General features: G+C 43.8%; 1 protein-coding gene across 1 annotated transcript; it reads left to right on the top strand.

Moving 5' to 3' along the window:
• Nucleotides 1-760: 760 nt before the first annotated feature.
• On the top strand, nt 761-18189 carry TICRR (TOPBP1 interacting checkpoint and replication regulator). The gene is made up of 22 exons (XM_075764156.1): nt 761-1519; nt 2070-2355; nt 2890-3131; nt 3382-3625; nt 4145-4280; nt 5039-5181; nt 5916-6128; nt 6728-6876; nt 7650-7744; nt 8101-8194; nt 8371-8450; nt 8770-9012; nt 9602-9698; nt 9949-10021; nt 10523-10663; nt 11166-11256; nt 11775-11836; nt 12671-12826; nt 13575-13729; nt 13939-16234; nt 17277-17390; nt 17736-18189. The coding sequence occupies exons 1-22, from the start codon at nt 863-865 to the stop codon at nt 17852-17854; spliced, it is 5886 nt and encodes a 1961-aa protein (XP_075620271.1). The 5' UTR covers nt 761-862; the 3' UTR covers nt 17855-18189.
• Nucleotides 18190-18954: the final 765 nt, after the last annotated feature.

Below are 18954 nucleotides of genomic sequence, written 5' to 3'. Positions count from 1 at the left end.
ACTATAAGCCCTGGGGTGACATCTTCTCCGGGTGTGCAGGACCTTCCGGTAAGCCGGCAGGGCTCCTGCCCGTCCCTGTCCCTTCTGTCCCGGGCTCGGTCTGCCGGCGTACGGCCGATCGGTGACGCGGGGGGGGGGGGGGGGGGGTGCTGCAGAGGAGCCGGTTTGCGGGCAGGCGTTGACCTCTAGCGGCGAGCGGCCGCCTGCCCGGGGCAGGAACGGCAACTCCTGCGGCTCAGCCCCAGAGCTACCCGCCCTGCCCGCTGCCCGCCGCCCCCGGCCTGCTCTACCGCCGCCCCGCCCACCCTCCGGGCTCCCCTGGCCGCACCTCCCGCCTTAGAAACCCAGCCCGCCTCTCTGAGGTCATGGCGGTGACATCATCGTAACGTCACCACCTTTACGCCCAATGAGGGGAGAGAAAAGCAATGACGTCATCATCACGCGCGCCCACCCGGCTTTAAATTTTAAATTGGCGGCGGCGGCCAATCGCCTCGCTCCGGACACTGGCCTCGCCCTCTATTTTCGTCACGAACTCTCGCCAATGGAATGCCGCGCTCCCTCGCACGCACGCCATGGCCGACCAATCAGCGGAGAGCGTAGCTCGAATCTCCTTTCCGTGCCCCGCCCACCACCAGCGCGGGCGCCGTATTACGCAGGCGCACCACTCCGCCGCGGCCGTCGCGGCCCAATGGGGAGAGAGGAACGAGGGGGGCGGGCACTCGGCGGCAGCCAATGACGGCGCGCGAGGCGAGGGCGCCAGCAGTTGTACGGGGCGATGGCGGCGGGCGCGCTCTGACGGGGCCCGCGGGCCGCGCTGCGCGGCGGGGGGTGGCCGTCGTGAGGCGGCGGGCGGGCGGGCGCCATGGCGTGCTCCCACAGCGTGGTGTTCCTGCTGGACACGGCCAGCCCGGGGCGGCGGGTGCGGCTCCAGCGCGGCGCCCTGCGGCTCCTCAACCACCTGGGCTGCCGCTTCGGCCTGCCCCGCCTCCGCTGGGCCTTCAGGTTCTTCGACTCGCTCGGGGGCCGCGGTGGGGCCTCGCGGGGCGGTGGCTTTCGTCCGCCGGGACCCCGCGCCTGGGCCCGCTTCGAGGAGGAGCTGGCGGAGCGGTTCGGGGCTCGGGGACCCGCCGCCGTCCTGCCCGGGCCGGCGCCTCGCGTCGCCCTCACCCACAACGGCCTCAAGGAGACGCTGCTGGACTTCCAGTGGGACCGCCCGGAGATCGCGTCCCCCACCAAGCCTCTCCGCAGGAGCCGGAGGACGGGGCTGGCCGCCGGCGAGCCCCCGGAGAACCAGGCGCCCCCCGAGGGCTTCGTGAACGCCATCTTCCTCTTCTCCCCTTGCCCCCACTCGCGGAGGGAGCTGCGGCAGTTCGTGTCTGGGAGCGATGCCCCTTCCTCCCCTCGCGAGCTGCCCGCAGCTCAGGAGCTAGCAGAGAAACTCCTGCCCAAGAGTGTCCAGGAGCTGATTGCGGACCAGAAAATCACGCTCTTCTGGGTGGATACTGCCGAGTGGTCTCAGGTAATGAGATTATACTATCAGCTGTGGGGACTAGCAGGCCATCTTCTGTGCTAGTCTCCTGTATAAGAGGGGAGAGCAGTTTTATGCTGTAGTCTTTGAGCGGTAGAGAAAGGTCTTCAGTTACTGCTGTGTAATCTTGTTCAGCAAGAGACTGAAAAATGGGATGGTATTCATCATCCGTGTGGAGACTGAGATATATCAGCAATTAAGTAACTACTGCATTTATTGATGGGTTTTCTGGTGCTTTGAGTTAGTTAGGAGGTCTTCAGAATTGCAAATAAGCAGTCTGATAGTTCAAGTGTCTAGATGCCAGATTCAAAAACCCCAGCTTGAAAATATTAGCTAGCTCCAAATTCAGTGGGAATAGTATTTTCTTTATTGAGGTCGTGTGAAGGCTAATAAAGTCCATAAAACCACTTAGAAAGCACTGCATTTAGATGCTTCGTATACATATGCCAGTTTTTCTAAAAGCATGTGACCTTTATTTGTTCAGATGGAGGTTATCTCACTGCCAACATTATCTTCAGACCTTTCTGTTATTTTATTTCAGCTGATCGAATCCCCAGATCACGCTGGATACTGGGCAATGTTTGAACTGATCCGTCAGATGGGAGGCACCATTTTGCCGGCTGAAACCTTAGTGCCGTGTTTGAGTCACCACAGGGCAGATCTTGCTCGTGGCTTTCTTGTTGACTCAAGTTCCCCCATGCTGCAGACTGTGCCTTGGACCACGCTTCTGCCATTGGATGCGACTTTGAACTGCTTGTTCTCGAAGCCCTCTGTATTTCAAGCAGTATTCCCCCAGCAAGAAGGGATGTTGTTTCTCAGCGTGCCTGGTAATAAAAATTAAAAAAAAAAATAAAAAAATAAGTGAGCATAGTAATAACTGTGATCTCTCATGCAGAGTCCTTGATGAGTTTCCCCTATGAACAGTATGTGTAGAAGTAACTTCAGATATTTAAGAGCCTAAGTTTAAAAATAGTCCTGCGTGTGCTCTGGTTCCTCTGGTGTAAGACCTATTAGCCCGTATTTCTAATTTAGTCTCTTCAGTTTTCCATGCTTCCAGAAGTTTGGATGTATGAAGAGCTCTTTGCTGGTTCCACCTTATATAGGTGTACACCCTTTTCTTATATGTGCTTTGTCTCAGCTTTAGTTTAGCTAAACTAAGAACACAAGGGGTTTTTTGCCCCTTCAGAAGAAAACAGATTAGCTTTGAAGCAACATGCAGTGCATGTTGGCTCTTTCTTTAGTGGGCCCTTTGTGCACTCAACTCCTTGAGAGCTTGGGGAGGAGCTCAGTTCTGCAATACGCTTACTGTAGAGTTATTCCGAGTTTAATCACCCATTTTACTTTATCTTATCCTTGCACAGGAGGAAAGAAGCAGGAAAGCTGTGCCGTGATCTTGGAACCCCTTGCCATGAGCCAAAGACAGCTGCGTTGTCCAGTCAACATCTTCCTGAAAGGCAGCTTGACGAGCTGGAGCTTGATGCAGGCTGGCCACTTTCTCACAGAGAGCTGGATATTGCAGAGCTCGCAGGCTGAGCAGGCGGAATGTAACAGGTCACTGTTTCATCAGCTGTTAAGGAGTCTAGTGACTGAAGAACTGCACATGGTAAATCTTTCTCTTTGCCTTAAACTAATATCTATTCTGAACTGAGCTGTTACAAAAGGTGTGACAGTGTATCGTGTTGTGAAGACAATAATAGTGGTATTTGTTGCATTGCAAATTGCTCATTTGGAGGTAAGTTCAGAACATTCTTTAGGAGAGTATGTAAGTCTATAACCTGTTTGTAAAGTATCTGTACTGCTTAGGTCTCTGTATTTCTAGACAATATAAACTTTTCTTTTTTTGTTTAATGTAGGTTGCTGAGGTATCTCTATCTAAAACTTGGTGCCCCTGCACTGCTGTTTTGTCACCACTTTCTGAGAGTACTGCAATTCTGACTGTACTCAGTACTGAGAAGACTGCTGAAGTTCAGCAATGTGACCTTGAAGGAGCTGTAGTAGAGAACTCTTCCCAAGACCATGCTCTTCATCTCCCAGATATTGTGAATAGTGTGTTGAGTAAAATTGACACATCGGTGGAAGATTCTTTGGCCAGTATGGGTAGGTGTCAGGAAATGCAAAACTGACCATCTTTTGATCATCTCTAGAGCTAATTTGGAGTGGAAAAATCTAAAGCTAATGATTTCCTTGGTGAGGAGTCTCTTATTTTTGGGACTTGTTTATTTTGTCTTGTCTTCTGTAGCTCAGGCCTTGTGATGTGATGCAGAAATTTGCACTGGTGCACCTGTCTATTTTATTGATAGAGCATTAGTTTCCACTAGCTTGTAGATAAAACATAACTACTTGTGCTTGGGGACAAGTTTTAAAATGAGGTCTCCTAAACTGTGTCACATAGGCCATCCCTGGCCCGTAAGGCCTTTGGGTGTGGCTGCAAGGAGGCTGCTTTTAGCTCACTTGTTTTGCATTAGAATAAAACTTCTTCTGAGTCTGATGTGTCAGTTATTAAATTGCTCCTCCAGGAACAAAGGTTTGGAAACGTCTGCTTTAGTACCTCTGTGAAGGCTGTGATGTTCTGCCATTTCATTTAGGTTCCTTCTAAATTTTTTTGTCTGCTCACAGGAGAAGAAACTCCTATGCCAGAGTGGGTCCAACGGGAACTCTCCCATGCAGGACCCTGGCATCCTTCCGTGCTTGAAGCATGGTATCCTGCATCAAATGCTTGTGGAGCAAGCTCAAATCTGATGGAGTCATTCAGGTATTTTTCTGAAACATGTCTCTGAATAATAATCAAGGATTTTTGCTTCCTGTTAAGGGAGTATGGCTGTAGCATTGCTCAGATTTCTAGAATTAAATGCTCCTCTTAGTGCTTTTATTTCTGTGTTCAGTTTACTGTGTGCTTTTGCTACATTATGTCTTAATGTATAGACAAAAGGAACTGGGAACAGGATGTTTGGGTAGTAGTTTGTGTGCATTAAAATTTTGACAGTTTCAGGAGTGATATACGTGACTTAAAATGACCTAAGCTACTTGGGGAAATGTCAGACTTCAGCTCTTCTTATGGTATGATAAGATGCACTGCAAGATACTGAAGATAGTGGTGGTGTTATCACAGTTGGTATTTAGTAGGAATGAAAAGCCTGTTTTTTTCAAAGAGCTTCCTGAGTGAAACCTAAACCAAGCCCAACCTCATGCAGGATAGCTTAGCACAAAGCTGCTCGTGTAGCTTTGTTGCATGGGTCAGTGGCATATCCATTGTACATCAGGTAACTCTTGTCATGCTGGTTTCCAACTTGGTGTGAACCTTTTAAGATGGTGGTTTGGGTTTTTGTATCTTTTAAGTAAGAGTTTTGGGGAGCAGGCATTGGAAGAGTGGTAGCACGTGTTACTCCCACTATATTGCTGTGGACCGGCACCTAGAAAAACCTGGTTCTGGTTTCTGCCCACTGGGAATAAGAGATATGCCTCCCACTCACGTTTTTTTTTTGATAACTATTGAATGGGTCTCTTATGTAGGCTCCTGCAGGTTCCTTGTGCTAATGGGAAGGATGATGCAGACCAATTGGAAGTGGAACTCTCAGAAAGCCTATCTGAGTTGTACCAGAGAAAATTCAGTGAAACATCTACTGCGGCTGGACCAGGAAATAACAAAAAAAGACGTATGTATACTTTGGGGTTATATGTGTGTGTTGTCAATGAAATATGATAAAGACTTCTCAGCGAGCCTCTTTAATGCATGAACCTTAGAAATCTGAACTCTCCTGAGTAGTGGCATGCTTTAGATTTTTTTTTTATTTAGAGACAGTGTCAATTAATATTAGAATTGTCCTTTAGTACAACCCAAATGACTAATTCAAGGCTGTGCAGTGACTGATAGAACTGTGAAAAAGCAGCATGCAGAGCTCTGCAGTTTCACTAGTTGTTGAAATAAGGACTGCTCCGACTAGTAGTAAATATTGCAACCTCTCAACTTTGTTCTAATTTGGAGAAATAAAACACTTTCTTCTAGAAGAGTTTAAAAATTGCTTTTCAGTACACTGACCACAGTTGATTGTACCCTGACTTGATGTATCCCTAAGTCTTGCTCTGTCAGCTATTTCTATTTCTGTGACATAAGACTGTTTCCTATATATGCAACTTCTGATTATACCCATGTAAGTTCTTATGCAGAGCAACAGTTTTCACCTGCTTTTTACTTAAAGAAGTAGCTGCCTGCTATGCTGCCTGTACATTTATTTCATGGAGAAATACAAGCCTTTTGGGCCACGTTTTCCACTAGAAGGTTACTAATGTCACTTGACAGTAACATAGGACTCAGTATTATGATCTACCTTGGGTGGAATTCCTGCCTCAGTGTGTCTGATGGTAGATCTCTCTTTTTGTGGTGTTGCAGGTGGAGTTCCCCGAACCCCAGTTAGGCAGAAGATGAAGACCATGTCCAGATCCCTGCAGATGCTCAATGTAGCAAGACTGAATGTAAAAGCTCAGAAGTTTCAACCTGATGGTGTGCCGCCAACAGTGAATGAGAAGGTTCCACAGAAGCTTTCAGCAAAAAGATTGGATGAAAAAGTGGAAGAAAAGGAAAAGGCACTTAAAATATCAGTCGGTGTGTGTTATCAGTCCTGATATTTGTAGGAGATCATATGGGATTTTTATGGAAGGGAGAGGGAAGGATGATGGAGTATTAGGTGCTAGGGAGCAGATCAATGTTTGGGTTTCTGTATCTTCAGCTTGGCAGTGTGTGGTTATTTTTTTTTCCCCACCCTTCTTCTGATTAGTTTCTACAAATGTTTACAACCTAGTGTTACAACTACTCCTGGGGTTAGTTTCCTGCCTTGCCTCCATCTGAAAAAAAAGTAATAAGGAGCTATCTCTTGTCTCTTTTAACCAAAAGAAGTTGAGGGAAGCACCTGTCAAGGTGTAACTGGAAATGTAGTCCTATTTACTACTTGTGCAGAAGTAAAGAGAATTTCTTGACTGCTATGGTAACCTGAAAGCTTGCTGATCTACTCAAAACTAAGCTTATAATTTGTCATGGGTCTGGACCTGGGACTGATTCTGTTAGTGTTCTGTGGTCTGAATGCATCTTTGCTGGAGAAAATCTTTTTGATTACCTCCTCTGTTTCCCTCTTCAGCTGGAATAAGCGTTTATCAGTAAGGTGTGGTGAACAGACATTTAGTTAACTTAGACTGTTTCCCTTACAGACTTCAAAACTGAGGAGGAACTGCAGTCCCATTTAATTGCAAGCTACCAGAAGGCTGTTGCTGAGGGAGTTTTTTCATCTGTGTGTGCCCAGAATATGATCATGGCCATTAAAAGGTTCTTGAAAGTACAAGATGCCAAAGAGAAAGAGGTTGGTGAGAGCATGTGGGCAGGGTTGTTACTGATCTGGAAATTATAGTTTTTGCTATTTCAGGCTGCCTTTCCTTCATCTTACCTGAAGTTTTTATGTGCGGTTTCATGTAGTCAAAACTAAAACCACTAACTACTTCTGTGCCCACTCAGTAGTGGAAAAAGTGTAGGCAGTTGTAAAGAATGTAGGAAAATCCAGTTCAGTTATCAGTTTACACCTTTGCTAAAGATTGGAACAGATACCTTTTTCCTTTACATTGACCTCATTCTGAATTCTAATTTCACTTATTCAAAGATAGTATTTTAAAAAATACATTCTTGCAAACTGTATTTTCAAAAAGGTGCACCTTGTGGTTTTTCTTTACTTGGCAAATCTAGGCCTGCTATTTCTCCAGGAAAGAGGTATTTCTTTCTTTAAGTCTGTAAGTAATGTTAAAGATTGTAACTGAAACCAAAGATGGTCACTGAAACCAAAATTAGTGAACTTGTGAATAATTGAAAAAAAATACTGTGAAAGACAAATCCATAGTTATTGAAGAAGGCCTGACGCTGCAAGCAAGTGGCCTTCCCTGTGATTTCAAGCTGGAAGTTCTTCTATGTCTCATGTCATTGTGACTTTGCTACTGAAAGAAAAAGAGAATTCGTTTCCTTGAAAGAGGAGAAAAAATTTGAGCTATTTCCAAAAGAATGGGTCAAGATAGGAGCGGGGGAAAACCCTGTCCTGCAGACAGGGAACAGACTTGAAGTTTTTGCTGTAATTCTGTGTCTCTGCAGGTGGCCTGTGTGGAAAGAGTCAGAAACCATCTCCTGAAGACCAGCAAAATGCTCAGACAACAGCATGGCTCACAGAAGGAGACCAAAGTCAGAGAGTATGAGACACTTTATTTACCTCAACTTCTGAGATACTGTGGAGTTGGTTAGCAGTTTTTAATGATGGCTTTTATTGTACAAGTGGAGAAGTACATGGGGTAAATATTCCAAGGAGAATATCTGGTTACAGTAAATACACTTCATTAAATGCAAATATTACATATGCTGTGTGATAAGCATTGGAGCCTATATCTGAAATGAGGCATCTTCCCTGCCGCCAAGATGAAATGCTAACCAAATTATGCTGTCAAAAGGAGCCACTTCCACTCCCATTGCTTTTTCGAGCGTACCTTTTGCAGTAAATATGCTGTTTCCACCAGAAAAAAAGGCAGTGAATGACTACTTGTTTTCTTAGGTGCCAACTTCAGGTATTTTTGCGACTTGAGTTATGTCTTCACTGCCCTTCTCTGCAAAGCAACACTGATGAAATGGAGCAGCTGTTAGAAGAGGCAAGTAAATTATGGACCAGGTTGTGTTTCTGGATGGCACTAGAAATGCAGACCTGGAACCTGTAATTTTCCTCTGATTTCACTGTAACTATTTTATATTCCTTGCTAAAAAAAAATAATCTGGTGTTGCAACTGTCACCAGCTTAATCCACTTTCCCACTTGACTTTCTCTTCAGATGACGGATATGCTGCGCATTTTATGTCTGACTGAAGACCCAGGGTATCTTACAAAATTTCTAGAGGAAATATTAGAATTGTAAGTTCTTTAGGATGACTTAAGTACTACTGGGGTCTGTGGTTTTGGTTGAATATCTTCTTTGAGTAAACAGCAATCTACAGCTTTCACTTACTGCATCTTTGTAACTTTCAATTTAGATACATTCTGCTTGTTACACTTTGTATCTTGATTAAAGAAAAAGTAGCTGATAAGCAAGTAAACTAATGAAAAAACAGTTGATCTTCAGTTATCTTTTTAATTGACACTTAAGAATAAAAAATTAGTTCAAACCTTGGGATTGAAATGTTGACAGTTTTGTGGAGGGATTGTATTTAATGTGGGTTCTCTGATGCTCTAGGTATATGAATTCTATACCGAAGACCCTTGGAGATATTTACTATGGTCTTGGTACACAAATACCCCCGAAGCTGGCAGCTGTTCTGCCTTCAGACTTCTTCAGTGATGACTCCGTGACTCTGGATAGCAAATCTCCAGGCCTTCCACTGTCATTATCATCCGCTTTAACTCCTAGTGGTGTTTATGTAGGCACTGAGGGTGATCAGCTGGAGGAGCTGCGCACCAGATCTGCCAAAAAGAGAAGGTAATAATTCCAAATAGGAGGCAGCTTGTTTTATCCTGGGCTGTGACTGAGGAGTTTTCTAACCTACAGCTCAGTCATCTTTTGTTTCTGTTGCTGGATAGCTAGTTGGGGCAAGCTGATACCTGCTGCTAGCTCTGCAAGCCTGAGAGAAATACTAAGGCCTCCCACTTTTCATTTTAACTTACCATTGTTGACTATATGAAAGTGTAAATTTGATTCTGCATGTTCATCTTAAGCACAAATACAGTTCATGAGCATCTTCCATAAGAGGAAGAGGATGTTCTACTGTGCAGTAGGTGACCCTGTATTGTTAAACTGCAATTTACTGTTGACCTTTGGGGATCCTGTGTACATCTAAGCAGATTGTGAAATGAGTTTTAATACCAACCTTAAAGTTAGCTGTAGCCATTTATATTGCAAATCATCTTTCAATGTTGTAACCTAAGTGAGGTACAAATGTGAAGAATTTGCAATCTGAATGTATGTAAAGACTTCCTATCTCTAGAGTCAAACTCGAGTTTAATTGCCATTAGGTTGATATCTATGCTTCTGATCTTATTTTAACTTTATCCTTGTATACTTTCTAAAGGAAAAATGTATTAGCCAGACACAGGAGCATGACAGAAGCACCACAGAACTTGCGTCAAATTGAGATTCCCAAGATAGCCAAGAATCCTATCAGAAAGGTAAAACTTTTCTAAAAGGATTGTGGGTGGGTTGCAGGGGTGCAGCAATGTTGTGAAGTGACACCTGAGTGTGAAAACTCTTGCTCTGCATTCACTTGGTAATTATGCCCTGTACCAGCTGTACAGAGATCAAAATCACTTTGAAGGAGAAATTGAAATAATGTGTGGTTCAGAGCTTACAGTTAATATTCATAGTAGTTAACCATTAACATTAAAGTGCTGCTGAGGCTGATTTCTTTTTTTGTTTCAGGAGAACTCACGTTCTTACCTTGCCTCTGAGAAGTCCCAACAAATGCCTTTAAGGCAGAAAGAAGCAGTGCAAGGTATATTGACTTCCAGCTTTTCCATGGAAAGGTGCATCTTCAGCACATATTCTCCCTCTAAACTTTAGTGAGCTGTGATGAAATTATGCTGAAGCGTGCTGGAAATCTGAAGGAAGTTTTGCTGAATTCTACAAAAAGTCTGAGGAAAAAATAATCTTTGTATTCTGTATGTGCTCTCATGTAAAAAAACCTCAAATCGTTTATTCTGCAAAGAAAATCTTTCAATTCTTCCTTGAATCTTGCAATTATTTCCATCTTTTCTGCCCTGAAAAAAAGTGAGTACAGGAGTGACCTTTTATATCTGGAAACAGGATGTCTCTTTGCAAAATACTTAATAATTTTAAATCCCACCTCATTCTCTGACCTACATGTGCTTCAGTTGAGATTTTGTAGCTCACTTATTGTTGCTCATCTGGGGCACTGACTGGTTGCGTTGTAACTTTTTTATTTTTTCCCCCTTCTTTTCAATCTGATAACTTCTTGCTTTGTCTTGCCTCACAGAGGTTACAAAGGTAAGGAGGAACCTCTTCAATGAAGAGATACTTTCACCATCGAAAAGGTCTATGAAGAAGATGCCTAGAAGCCAGTCAGTATCTGCTGTGGAAGGCCTAAGATACAAATGCACCGATGAAGGCACTAAAGGTAGGACGACTTGCACGTGTAGGATTGTTGCAGAAGAGTTCTTGCTAAAATTCCTTTTCTTGCATCCTCAGTTCTTTGAAACAACTAATAATGCTATGTTCTTAATGAAGGAGAAAATATTTTTAGATCAGTGCTGTAGTGTTTAGATAGTGAATAGGATGATATTGAAACAGAAACCTATATTCTATTGAACTCTACACCTCATAAAGAAAACAAATGTTAAAAATGTTTGCTTAAAAAAGGATCTGTGAATGAAAGATGAAGAATAAAAGTTATCTCAGTAGGTTAAATTCTGACAAAGTACTATTAAATAATATTGAGGGAGTGGGAAGGGAGTGTAGACACTGGATTCCAAAAATATATGATGATAGCTTGAGTGCACAATGATTCCATATTGGCTGTCATTTTTAAACTGAAACATGTAAAAAACCCTACTCATTTATTTGTCCTAACTGCTTTATAATTGTGCAGTGTTACAGCTCTTGCTTGATTTTTTTTTTAGATCATCGCAAGTTATTGACCAAGAGTGTTGCAGAAACACCACTACATAAACAGGTCTCTAGGAGGCTATTGCATAAACAGATCAAAGGCCGGTGAGTAAGCTATTCCTGAATTTTTTCATTAAGTACTGGATATTTAATTAATGGCTGTGAGCACAAGAACCAGATATCATCTTTGTGGTCAAAGTGTCATCTTCACCTATGGCAGCAAGACCAACCAGTGGTGGCTAAATTCTGTTGTTTGAATGGGCAGAAATGCTGTCTGTTTCATTGTGTCAGTCAGGGTACTTTAACTCCTGCAGCAAACTGCTGTTAAGGTTTGGTTGCTGCTTCAAGGGCTTGAAAAGGCCTGTGCTGTAATTTGTGGTGCCCAGGCTGAAATTTAGCATTTATTTCCATGTAGAACTGTTACCTATACCATAGCTAGACAGTTACCCATACTCAGTCAAATGTTACTAGGAGGCAAAGAGCTTACTAATTGCTCCCTTAGAGTAGCCCACAAAGCAGTATACTGTTGTAGAATAGAGTATTGCTTTTCAGTCTTTATGGTAAGTTCTATTTTTGTAAATGTGGACAGTATGCTAAGTCCAAAATGTCTGTCGTTTCTCAAGGTCTTCTGACCCAGGTTGTGACACTGGTGTTGTAGAAGAGTCTCCGGAGAAGGCCATGAATGGTAAGCACTGATTTTCTTATTTTTCATTTATTAAAGCTGTTTTTGCTGTTTTGTAACTCATAAGATGAGCATGCCTCAACTTCGGTAATTCATGAATAGTCAGTAAAAAAGTGGTGGTATTCTGTTGGTGGAGCACAGCCTGCTCTGATAGAACCACATGTTGCTTGCTGCTTTGACAATCCTGTATAGTAGAAGGTAAGAAAGAAAGGTAGATAGTAACTCTTTCAAATGAAAATACGTGAAGGGCTTTGAGGGTGAACAAGATTCTGAGCTGCTATAATTACTGTCAAACCAGCACATGCAATTGTTTTTATTGTTAATGTAACTTCAAAGTGTTGTGCTGTGACCCTAACGTTGCTCTGATTTCTACTGTATCAGATGGCCACCTGGCTCTGTAGACTCTCTCTGTGTTATGTTGGCTACTGCTGTTTCTTATCTCCAGGAATAAATAAGAAAACAGCATGGTTGGGCAAACGGGAAAATGAAATCACTAGTTAAAAGACAGGAGAATTAACTAATCATGTAACCTGGATGTAACTTGAATTGAACATGGTGTTTCTAGCATTCATTTCCATATAGTAGCTAGAGAGGGATGAGAGTAATCATTGCTTAAAGGAGGGGGCATTATGATTTGGAAGGAGATTTGTATGCATTAATGTTCCAAATACCCAAGAGTTGAGGCTTTCTTTTTTGCACACTTGCCTCCCTGCATGAGATAGTTGTATGGAAAATTTCTTCTTAGTCTGTGTTCTTTTCAGTTATGAACTATTCCTGAAGATCTCCCATTGTTGAGGGAGAAAGAAGCCTCAATCTCCAATATTCTTACCTTTTCAGAAGCAGGTTTGAGAAGAAGCCCACGCATCAAACAGCTGGCTCTGAATAGGACCTACTCTGGTGTTTTCTATTCTGCTACACAGCCCAGCTCGCAAAATTCACAGCGAGTCCATCGGGGACAAGAAGAGGAGAGCTGTACGTTGCAGGATGTAGAAGGTACTGAATGGGATTTGAGCATGCTGATACTACTGATCTGAAAAGCTGGCATGGATGGCACTAAGTTTGATTTGATTTGGCTCTACAAGAGACTGTAAGAAGCTAAGAGCTATCATGTAATGTCTTCTGTAGAGAGAAATTCATCCCCAGTAATTATTTTTGAATTGGGAAGCTGAATTTGTAGGATGGTAAGGCAGCTATTTCTATGATGAATACACTGCCAACTTAAGAAACCAGTCAGGCCCATCTAACAGAATACCACTGATTGTCAGTCTGCTTTCCTTAAATGCAGTGAAATCCCTGTAAAATATGGGACAGAAATCCTAAAGCTACTTTCAGTCTACTCTGTGGCAGCATAAAGCAATGACTGATGGAATCTTCTTTGGCTTTCTCAGTAGGATTACCAGCTATAAATGGTGACATTTAGTTCTTTATATTATACTTACTAGAGTTCTTAGTCATGAACCAGAGCTTTCTTAAGCTACAAGCTATAAATAGAATAAGAGGCTGAGCTATTTTGTGTGTTTGTTTTTTTTTTTCCTGCTTGAGTACTCTTTCTACAGGTAGATATTAGTTTCATATTGGGGAAATAAAAATAATTCTGGTGAAGTCTTAACATTTGGCTAGAAAAGAACATGACAGGGCTATAGGCTTTGTACACTACTTGTCTATACATATGAAGTGATTGAGACAATTGTTTGTGGCAGGTTACTTGATGTTAGTTGAATTGTACTGTTCCACTTTATAGGCATTAAGCGGCACTCAGAGAACCCCACTGTCCAGACTCCCAAGAGGTTTTTCTTTGGTGCAGTCATTGACATGTGTAGCTCTGCAGTGAAGCATTCACCTGGAAGGAGAACAAGAAAAGATTCCTTACACTTAGAGGAGCTGACTGCCTGTCAGGTAGAAACACTTTCCTCTTTCTTCCCATCACCTTTTTCTATTTATGTTTAGTGAGATCTAAACATCTCTAAATTTAGTGTTTCTCTTAAGTCTAATCAAGTGGGTTTTGGCTTTTAAATCTTGAGGAGTAAATATCAAGAGGGGTACATAATACTGCTGGAATAGAACAGCCATGATTCTTTAATTTTTTTTTTTCTTTCCCCCTATAGACTCCTAGAAAAACACCTTATAAATTTGCTCAGAAGGCACTGAATTCTGCCAGTAAGCTACCAAGGAGATCACCTCGCCTTCTCCACAGGACACCACAGAAGCTGGAGAAGACTCCTGGCCGAAGTCCAGCTGCTAAGCAGACTGCAGTTAAGTGTTTGGGAAAGTACTTTTCTCATCCTGTACAAAGGGTCAAGTCACCATCTGCGTTAACTGAAAGTAAGAGGGCTCACTTCTTGCAAGCAACTTCTAAGGACTGTTCTCCAGCAGAAGGACTTTCCCCTCCTTGCAAAGAGGCTGGCTTACAAATACCAGAACATGAAGGGTTTGCAGTGCTTAATACCTCATTATTACCTCTGACGGATTCAAATCCAGCTGCTTCTTCCCCCTCTGCTGTCCAGAAAAGATGTTTTGCAGAACAGCAAACTCCAAGACGTTCCTTGAGATACCTCTCAAAACTAGCATCTCCGGTTGGTGCTCGGAGGCAAATCCTCACAAAGGAAGTTCAGGTGCAGTCAGATCCGCTATCTCGAGCAACTAAAAGTACTCCCAGGAAACCTGAAGATCCAGGTTCAAAATTACATACCAGCCCACTGAGTGCAGAAATATCGCAGCTTGCTGTGAGGCTGGAGCCTCTCTTCAGTTCTCCTCTCCGTGAAAGTTCCACAAACACTGTGGCAACCTGCTCTCCTTCCCACACACAGGCTAGGGAGTCTGACTGGGACCTTAGTGCATCTAAACCATCTTCTGAAAAATCTCCAGGTATTACTGGCACTTCACTGAAGTCCCTGCTTCACACATCTAAGCAGGCCAAATGTGAACCAGATTCTGGAGGAGAGAACCTCACACTTGCATGTGCAACACCTGAAAATAAGGACAATCATCATGATAGTGGTGGTAACTCTTCTGTAGAAAGCCTTCAGCTTTGTCAGTCCCAAGTTACTGAAAATACCCCTGTATCAGAGAAAAATAAACAGATGGATGTAGCGTTTCAAAAGTCTTTTCCAAGAGAGGACTCTGAAAACTTGGAAAAGCATTTCTCTCCAAAGCCTTCTGCTGGAGGGCAGGTACGTGCACAGAATGCTGAGATGGAGTGTGAGCAATTGGTTAAGGAGGGGAATGCCAGTGCAAACTCCTGTGAGTCCTTCCTAAGTGGTTCTCAAACAGTTAGTGATGACGTGGAACCAAGAACCCTGCTGAAAGAAGAATGTATGGGACTGAAGGCTCCAAGTCTTAAGAGACACTCCAGATTTGCCCTGAATACTTTGCCTCCTATGCCAAAGTCTGCTCCTGCCTATTCTTTACGCTGCACCGCAGACAGGAGACAGCGGGAGGCTGCAGCACGGATGGGAAATCCTCAACTTCTAGCCAAGTTCTCTACTCCTAAAAGCCGTTGCAAACTGTCTTCTGCTAGCCCACCGACTTACGAAGTTGAACTTGAAATGCAAGCTTCAGGCCTGCCCAAACTTCGCATTAAGAAAATTGGCTCTTGCTCATCATTGGAAGTTCAGCCTGAAGCAAGCGCCAGCAAACCCAAAGGAGGGGAAAGCCCCTTTAGTGATCTTGCTATGACCTGGTGTAGCAAGCACCCGGGAAAACCAGCAGCTGCCTGTGTTTCACCGTCCTGCTTTCACTCTTTCCACAGTACACCTGGGAAGGGTGGAGGACAGACCTACATATGCCAGTCATACACCCCAACAAGCTGTGCCTCTAACGCTACATCCCCATCCCCCTTAGAAGCAGGAGTTCCCTGGACACCTTCCCCAAAGCAGAAGGGGAAGACTACCCCTGATGCTATCAATGATTGGCCTCGGAGAAAGAGAGCAGCAGGCAGCACTGCTAACGCTAGCTGTGGTCAAAGTGAGAAGAATGCTGATGAGCAAAAGAGAATGTCAACAGGCAGAGAAGGAGAGATGAAGATCTCGGAGCATTGTAGCAGCCAAGTAACAAATATTCTTGGGGAATTTGAACTGGAAGGGATTTACAGGCTCCAGGATCAGGCATCTCCTAGTGACTCTGAACCCAGGGCTGATGAGGACTCTGCCTTGGGAACTTTTGGCTTGAAATCTCGGAAGCGGGTCTTTATGTATCTATCGCCAGAAAAGGAGGAGAATCATGATGCCAAGAGATTTTGCTCCGATAAGTGCAACTTGGATCTTGCTGGCTTTTCCACAGATGAGGGCAACAGAAGCAAATCCAGGATGGACTCTGTACTTCCTGAGAAACCAGGAGCATGTGCGCTCATAACTCCTGAGCAGCACAGTTGTGTAGGGGATGATGACGTCTTCCCTTTCTCAGGTAATTAAGTGGTATGAGTGGCACTCCACTGAAATTCAGAGATGGTTAAAAATGCGGGGTAGACAAAACAAGAACACAATTGTTTTTTGTCTGACTGTCTGAAAGAGAATGAGGTGGAGAGAGTGGGTTGTAAATTACATGGAAGTTAATTATATGGAGGCGTTCATCAATGGAGTATTAATGATGGGAAAGAGAGATCAGATAAATATGGAAGAGCAAGAGGCTGGAGGAACTAAAGCAAAAGTTTGAGAACTTGGGGAGGGAGGATCCCAGTTGCATCTAACTGGTGATGTATTTGGGTTTGTGGTGATGCTGCTAGCTGTTTCTGCCCAGCATCTGGCACTGAAGCCAGCTGCCTTAAGTCTAAAGCTTGGCTGTTTCAGCGTAGACTGGGGCCTTGGGGGGATTAGTCCTGTGGATGTTGGTATTTGTTGGTGCTCCAATTCTTCTAGCCACCCATGGTGGCGGTTCCATTGAAAGTGGGTATCGGAAATGATTGCCTTACTAGCAAATGATTGCCTTGCTGTTGTATCGATAGGTAAGCTTCAGTGTCTGCTTCCTCTTGCAAGGAAAGGTTTGTGTACAGAGGCAATGTCTTATTCATTCAACAGCTATCACTGAGACAAACTTTAAAGTGACATTAGTCCGTATTCAGGACATGAAATAATAGCAGTATTTAGCCTTAAGCTGGTCCTGTAAGAGACTATCTGTATCTACAGACTTTGTTTTCATATTTACAGACCATCATGGTTATAACAGTTTTTTTCCAGGACACGTGAGTTAACTGAGGAGTATATTTAATACAAGTGAAGTGCTTTTCTACTAAACCACCTAAGAAAATTAAATGCCCTAAGAGAGAATTCCAGACTACCATTTACCTTTCTTGATGCCAGAAACCCACTGTGCCAGCCTAGATTTTTATTTCAGATAAAGTATCACCTGTAGAGATGGAAGTTTCAAGGTAGAATAAAGGCTGTGTATGAGACTTATCTGGAAGCGCTCTTGAGTTTTCAGTTTGCAGCATCTCACTGTGCTTCTCCAGGCTCAACCCCACCAGTGAAGAGCACGCTTTCTGCTAGCAGCCTTCTAGCACTGACCCAGTCTCCGTTGCTGTGCCAGGGACAGACACCACCATCTCGGAGAAAGTGTGTTCGAGGTAACCACCTGTGCTGTAAGGAAGGGCTGAGCTCAAGCAGGCTAGGTGTGCTTTCCACTTGTCTGCAAATAAATGAGAACAAAAGCATGCTGTGTGAGGGACTGGTCTTTGCACAGAAAATCTGTGGCTGTAGCTGCCGCTTCTGTGTTCAGTGTCTCCGTCTCGCATGCTTCCAGGAAACTTGGTATGAACTGGGAAGTTTGGAGGGAGGGGAGGTAGCGATGAAGAGTAGCTTAGTAGGAAGTGCAGCTTACTTTTCTTGTTGTTTCCAGTTGGTATTTGGCTCCTTGGAGTCACCAGTAAACTTCAGCAAACTGTGGCTTTAACTTATTCTTTGTTTTGTAGAAGACGAATCCGATGCCTTCCAAATTACTGCCAACCAGGAGCTGTCACCATTCCACATCATGGCTTCCAGGAAGCGGCCCCTTAGCAGGACTTACTCACGGAAAAAGCTGCTTAGCTGAAGTTTGGAGCTAGAAGAGTATGGGAAACTTTTGCATTATTCCAGTTGTACAACATGCTTTTTAACAAGGATCTTGGTGCTGGACTGGAGCTGTCTTGTGTTGGTAGGAGACTGGATGCAAGCATATGACAGTGGAAATAAGGACCACTCTAAAGGTTTCATTTTTAACCTCAATTGCAGCATCTCTCCATCCATTCAAAGCCTAGCTTGGTCTTTCTGGCACTTCTTCTGCATGTGGTAGCTGGGTTCTGCAGTGAAGGTTCAATTCTGCTAGGTAAAGAGAGAATTGTCATTTTTCTACATCTTTCTTGTAAAATAAACTGATGTGAATGTTCATTGTGTCACTTGATCAGAAATCTGTCATTAGCCCAAGTGATGGGTGCAGGAAGAAGGATGCAGGAGGTGAATTGGTACAGAACAACTGTGTGTTCCTGGTGGGTATCTTGTCCTGATACTGTCTGGATCCTTCTGCTAGCTGCATCCAGTTTGCCTCAGCTTAGTGGGAAAATAACATGCAGATTAACTGATGGATTAATGAGTAAGTTACTTAGAAATACTTGATAAATGCCAAAATGGGAACAGGGAAAGACAGGAGTTTGATTCTCACTCTTTGTAGATCATGAATAGTTTTGTGTATCTACTCCTGGCCACTGCTGGGTGGGCAGGTGCTGATGGAGTAACTTCGCTGTCCTTTTCTGCAAACTTGCAGTGAGCCAGAGAGGACTGGCTGGGGAAACTTCCTACAGAGGTAAAAAAAACTCGATGTAGTAACTGGAGATGACAGTTCAAAGACTACTCCTTACCAGACTGAGTCACTGATTAAATACCTGTGAAATATGCCCTTGCATTCTAACCTCCTGAAGACAGCAGGGGCTGTGATTTGGTGCCTGAGACATAGCCTACAAGGGGCTAAAACTGTGTTCTCTTGGAAGGGCTGAGGTTTTCCTTTAGGACAGCAATCTCTGCATGGCCATGTATTGGGGAAGTCACTCCACTGTCTCTAGTGAATGCACAAGAAGCAGAGAGCTTTAAAGATAGTGTAAGGTCATCCTGAACCAGGCATGACAACGCAGAAGTTTGTTACGCAGCTTTGAAGGGCTA

This window comes from Balearica regulorum, chromosome 12, assembly GCF_011004875.1.
Source record: "Balearica regulorum gibbericeps isolate bBalReg1 chromosome 12, bBalReg1.pri, whole genome shotgun sequence".
NCBI lineage: Eukaryota > Metazoa > Chordata > Aves > Gruiformes > Gruidae > Balearica > Balearica regulorum.
Note: the sequence above shows the minus strand (reverse complement) of the source record. Positions and strands in the feature narration are given on the sequence as shown.

Bases quoted from the DNA above. Each gene is read 5' to 3' on its own strand.
- TICRR (XM_075764156.1), top strand. From the start codon at position 863: ATGGCGTGCTCCCACAGCGTGGTGTTCCTGCTGGACACGGCCAGCCCG. The intron at 12,827-13,574 runs GTACTGAATGGG...TCCACTTTATAG, and splicing joins TACGTTGCAGGATGTAGAAG to GCATTAAGCGGCACTCAGAG. The intron at 17,391-17,735 runs GTAACCACCTGT...TTTGTTTTGTAG, and splicing joins TCGGAGAAAGTGTGTTCGAG to AAGACGAATCCGATGCCTTC.